This window comes from Gavialis gangeticus, unplaced genomic scaffold, assembly GCF_001723915.1.
Source record: "Gavialis gangeticus isolate Ggan-Ray unplaced genomic scaffold, GavGan_comp1, whole genome shotgun sequence".
NCBI lineage: Eukaryota > Metazoa > Chordata > Crocodylia > Gavialidae > Gavialis > Gavialis gangeticus.
In genome coordinates this window covers 216,936,812-216,942,697 of record NW_017729032.1, presented here as the reverse complement: position 1 = coordinate 216,942,697, position 5,886 = coordinate 216,936,812, and the positions used below count along the sequence as shown (strand labels likewise).

At 37.7% G+C, this 5,886-nt stretch overlaps 1 protein-coding gene across 4 annotated transcripts in view; it reads right to left on the bottom strand.

The window, feature by feature from the left end:
- The window catches only part of CRYZL1 (crystallin zeta like 1), a 57,347-nt gene that overhangs the window by 17,520 nt on the left and 33,941 nt on the right, over positions 1–5,886 (bottom strand). For 3 of the 4 annotated variants that reach the window (XM_019524961.1, XM_019524960.1, XM_019524963.1), the window contains 2 exons: positions 5,230–5,341; positions 884–904 (listed from right to left, as the gene is read on the bottom strand). In XM_019524961.1, the coding sequence (XP_019380506.1) occupies positions 884–904; positions 5,230–5,341 (133 nt within the window). The remainder of the gene's footprint in view (positions 1–883; positions 905–5,229; positions 5,342–5,886) is intronic. The other variant, XM_019524962.1, reaches the window with a different exon arrangement.

Here is a 5,886-nt window from a genome sequence, read left to right as displayed (position 1 = left end):
CTTCAGCTCTGAAGTGAGGGGCACCGGCAGGGACAGGAGGCTGTGTGTCAGAAGAGAGGGGTACTGGCAGGCCTGGGAGGGTGTGGGGCACCAACAGGTCTGGGGAGGGGCTGTGGCTTGGGAGTGAAAGGCAATGGCATGTCCAGGGCACCAGCATATCAGGGCTGCTCAGCGCCACATAGCAGTAGGGCGACTACTGCAGCTGGATAGGTGTCCTGGTGAGTGAAGGGGGTACGGGAGCTCTGATTTTCTATGATAAAAAACCCAAAAAGCAAACACCAAAATATAAAGGTATTCAGAATTTATTTTATTATAATGATTGAGGCACAAGTAGGCTTCCAAATTGCTTAAAAATTGTAAATATATCAATAAAACATTGTGTTCAACTGATACCTATATAATGGCACTTCATTTTAATTGAGAAAAAATAAGGATTTGGGGTTTTTTAATCAGATAATTTTGGAATTTTATCAGAGCATTTGGGATTTTTAAAACACAGAAAACGAGGATCCCTGGTGATAATAATGCTACTCACCTCACAGAGGTGCTGTATGGATGAATATAGTCATTTTTACTTTTAATCTGTTAAGTCCTATATATGCTTTTATATAATATTGTGTTATAGGCTGCCAAAACTTTCTTGAACTAAAAATTGTCATTAAGGTTTCTCTTATGTTGCACCAGCTATACAGTAAAGATATCAGGAACTTCCAGGATAAGGAAGTAGCAAACCTCCTCCAGCTTGCAGAATAAAGTAGACAAATTGTCTATAATCCTTAGGAATAAAGTTTTTGCCCTCTAATATCACCATAAATGAAACCACAAGGCAAATTAGAAGCATATATACAAAATGCAAGAGACTAAATATGCAAACTGGACTTACCTACTAAAGGCTGCCTCGTACCTTTTTGAAATTAAGAAAGGAAAAGAGAAGGATGTATGAATGAGGGCAATTAGAAGAATTACTAAATCAAAACAAAAGCAAACTTTTATTTATGCATTTTTCTTAAGAATTGATGTCTATTCAAATTCTTAAATAAGGACAAATCTTCCGGTAGTTTGAAAGCACAGTGGTGTTTAAAATTCTCTAGTTAGTTAATATCTAGCCATATTTCTTGCATGCAAAAGGGATGCCCAAGTGTCACATCTCAGGCGGATGAACCTTGGGTGTTCTCTTCTTAGCTGTCTTTGACCAATTAGTAAAAATCATAACATGACAAAAAGACCAATTCAAGATGGTATTAAAATTACAAGTGTAAATTATGGAATAAATATGTTTCAAAGTTGTTTGAAGTCAGTATTACAAAGTGGGTAATTGGTACATAATTGTTGTAGTGAGAGGTGATAGGCTAATTATTTGGAAACTCTTTCTTTATCATAGTTGATGTGGTGCTATGTTTAACAAACACTTAGAATTTGGCAACATGAGTCAATGTGACCTCTTCCTAGTTTAAATGGCATTAGTCACAATACTGTTTCAGCATGCTTCTTGTTAACAAGGTGCTGTGACAGTTTCCTAGTCAGTGCAGACTGTACTAGTATGTACTGTTATGATCTTGTAAAATGATTTCTCCTTTGTCCTCTAAACGTTAGAACAAACTTCCCATAAAACCATTTTTAACATGGTTCATCCTTCTCTTCTTTGACCTGAAAAAATATATTAACAGGCCATTAATTATTTGTGCCAAGGAGATTGAAATGACTAACAATCCATGAGTAATTCATTATAAGTAGTTAGCCATTTTCAAATGTTTCATGATATGGATGTTGTATGTAATGACATGTAAATAAAGATACGTATTACAAAAATCCAGAGTGCAAACTGGGAGCATGTGGCTCGCTATGAGAACTGCATAATTATGTGGATAAATGCTTAATGTCAAATTTTGTAGTAAGAACTGCATGATAGAGTAAAATCCGTCAGTTTTTCTCATTTGTACTCATTGCTAGTAGAATATAATTCTGGAAAATGGAACACTAGATCATCTAATGTCTTGCTGAACCAAAAAAAGTGAAAAAGTATCCACTGCTTTTAGGAGCAAGACACACTGAGTTTTTGTATGTGCATAAATGTAGGTGTGACTAATTACACTTTAACAGATTACAAATTGGCCAAAGGTATTTGTACACATATTAACAAGGAGCAATATGGTGCAATGACTAAGGGAATCAGTGACATGTTTGACTAGTGACTAATTAACCAGATTTCCCTAGCACTATTTTCAGCTAGTACTCTTTTTGGATATTACATGAAGTTTTTTAGTTTCTTCCTTGTCTTTGTATTCTGTCCCTATTCCAAAGTTTGAGAACTAGAATAACCAAGTTCAATACACTTTCCTCTGTTCTGCTGTTGATTTTAGTTCATTGACTTCTAAAGATGTAGAAGTTACAGATACAGATAAATATAAATATTTGCAATCTTTGAAAGAGAGAGGCCATTCCTTTGTTGGAATGGGAAAAAGATATATAACTATTTCAAAAAACTGTAAAATGAAGACAAATTGCTGCTGAAAAAAACATACCAGTAAGCAACAAAAGAATGGCCTCTATTTCAAAGATTGCAAATTTAAAATGTTTTTAATCAGGTAGTCCAATTAAATTTGGCAGGTTTGCCATAAGCCTCTATCCAACAGCAGCTGACATGTGTTACTTTCACATTGTATTAGAACATAAAAGGTCAGCGCTGTATATGTATTTTATAGGACTGGATAATAATAAACACAACCAATAGTGCCATGACTTAAGAAAACTGCAGATTTATTTTTTAAAATAAATAGACCAGTATGTTCTAATAGCATTAGCAAAACATGCACACGTAAATATTACAATGACAATTTACAATATATTTGAAAATTAGTTTCTTCTTCATGTACCTGGTAAACAATTTTGTACTACCCTATGACAGGAGGCATCAAAAACAGTTAAACACTCTGAGGGCAGGAAAACATTCTGCTCTGTTTAAGATGCTTGTGATAGTACCTACTATTACAGCAAAACAGAATACTAAAGATAAGAGAACAAGGACAGAAGAAAATGCATTGTTTACTACTTTTTCCTCAAGGTATGAGGGGATACCAGGAACCAGAAGTCTGCGCATTTATTTTGTTAATGCTTTGAAATTGTTTCATCTGCACAAAAAAATTTCCAGTTCCCTGTTGAAGAATGTAGCCAAGGTCAACAAACATTAAAAATGAGAGGGTTTTTTTTTTCCCTTTTGTGCAGCATCCTCTGCATAGCAACCTATTTCCTCTCACATTACCAACACTCCAACCCAAATTCCACCTGGTAGCCTAGGAGCAAAGCAATCACCAGCATAGCAATCGTATGAATGTGCAATCACGGTGTGCACATACACACTGTGTTCTTGCTGTGCTCGTACTGACAGCTCTTTCTTGCGAGGCCAAAGGGAATTAAAATTGACAAGAATCCTGGTCTTTGAGCATCTCAAAGAACAGTTATTTATTCATTTCTTTCCCCTGCCAGCTCTACAATTCTAAAGCCAGCAGGGAGAATACAAGGAAAATACTATGTGCACCTGCATGTCAGCAATGTTTGCTGTTAGCGGGTCACCCAGACCAACAGCTGGGATTTTAAAACTGCTGTAACCCTCCTTTTGGAAAACCAAGACGGAAAAAATAATGCTAACATAGAAAATGATAAAGCAAAGTTGGGGGGAGGGTGGATTCAGACAGTTAACCTCGACTTAATCCCTTTATTAAGATCTCATCTTGACACGCATGTGTCATTTCTATTACTACATCAATCAATATGTGCAGTGATTATTACACTGTTTTCTTTATAAATATGCCATTGAAACAGATTTTTATAACAGCCAAAATTTATGCAATTATTTTAATTGCAACAGAAATATACCTAACAAAAGGAGTCACAGAAGTGGGGGGTTTTTTTGTTTTTTTTTTTAAAGTATTCTTAACAAATGGAGTTATTTTGGTAGTTGTGGTGGTGACTTGAGAAAGAAGAATAAATCAGACTCAAGATTTATCTTTATGATCCTCCCTATGAAGTGAATGATGGCAACAGTTTTGGATATATCATACACACCATTCTCCTCAGGTTAAAGATTGTCTGTATAAAGAAACACTTTATTTCTTTCCTTTGGATATATTAGAATTAGAAAAATACAGATGATTGCAAAAGCTTTATGCAGAGAGGTAGTTAGCCATGTTACTCTGAAGTCAGGCAGAAGGCAGGGTAGATTTGCACTTTATAGGCCAAACCAGAGATGTGTAAGCTTTCATACGCAGCAGCTAACTTCATCAGATGCTATCAGAGCTGAAGGTGGGGCTGCGGACCTGCACCCATGTGCATGGGGCAGCTGGGCTGGGGGGAATACCCATGTCTGGTGCAAAGGGAGGGGAGAGGAAGTACCCGCCTGCTGCAGCATGGTGGGGGTGATGGCAGCACCCTACTTGTGCAGTAGGGTGGGCAGAGCATCCACATGCCCAGTGCAGAGAAAAGAAGCACCCGCATGCTTGGTGCAGGGAGGAAGGAACCAGGGGATGTGTGGCCCACGCTAGTGTAGCTTATGGAGCATGTAGCACCCAGCTAGTAAGGAGCTGGATGGCCCTAAATTAGACCATAATCCTAATGCATATCATAACAAACATGAAACCAAGAAGTCACAGACAACTGAATGCTTGAGGCCTAATTTAAACCCCACTTACTTAAAAAGAGCAAACTGTCAGAAATCTATTAAATTCTACAGTTCTGCAAAGAAAATATATCACTACCTCAAAGCCAGACTCAGTAAACATACTACAAAGAAACTGTCCTTTTTAATTCTAATTTTAGACTCCTGAATATTCACTTCAGGCATATGATTGCATTTGAAACTCTAGTTCAGGTACATAGCTTAGATTCCCTACTCTGGTTGGTCAGGTAACACTACTCTCAAGCAATGCTATTTATTACACAAAGAGACTGCCTAAATAGTTTGCCAAAATCAAGCATTAATGTAGCACAATTGTGAGCTGAGACGTACTGGATGATACCCAACACAAGACCTGGAGAATAAAAACCATCTTAAATGCATCTAAAAATATAAGCTACATGCACCTGAATACAGCTTAGAATACATTTTTATATTGTATAACAAGATTTTTTTCCAAGTTTGTATTTTAGATTTCAGTTCCCAAAATAAAATGTCTAGAGAAAAATTCTTTCAAATATAATTTTCAGCTTAAGTTGGTATAAAAAGCTGTAACTCACCCACAGTAGGTCTCAGCCTCTCCAAGCACTGCTTGTCTTCAAGACTATATGCTGTAGAAATTACTCTGGCTCCTCTGTGTTGTGCTAATTGAACAGCTATTGTACCAAATGGCTGTAGAGGAAGTTACACCAGTTTGTTTACAAGCACAGAAATTCAATATAATTTTAAAGAAAGAGCAGGTCTGGAAAGACCAAAGAAGAACATCTTAAGAACAGGCTTAACTTCTTTGATATATTAACCAAATATGGCTGAATTGATAAATCAGATCTTTAGGGGGTCTACCCATTCTCCTACTGAAGTCAATGAAAAAAAATCCACTGACTTCAGAGGGCTTTCTTACCTGGTTTTATGAGATAAGGAAACAGGTAGGGGTGCACCAATAGAGATTTCTGGGGCCGATACTGATAGCCAATATTTCAGGAGGCATATCGGCCAATGCCGATCAGATTTCTGATACAGCTGCCTCCGGCTGGCAAGTCCAGTGTAGTGGACGGGGAGAGGGGAGGCAAGGGGCATGGGGGAGGCAGATCAATGCCCCCCACAGTGAGGGAGGGAGCAGGGGCTGCCCAGATGGGGTGGGTGAGGTTCACTTGCCACTGCTTGCACCATAGAATCATAGAAGTAGGGTCAGAAGGGACCTTGTAGATCTTCGAGTC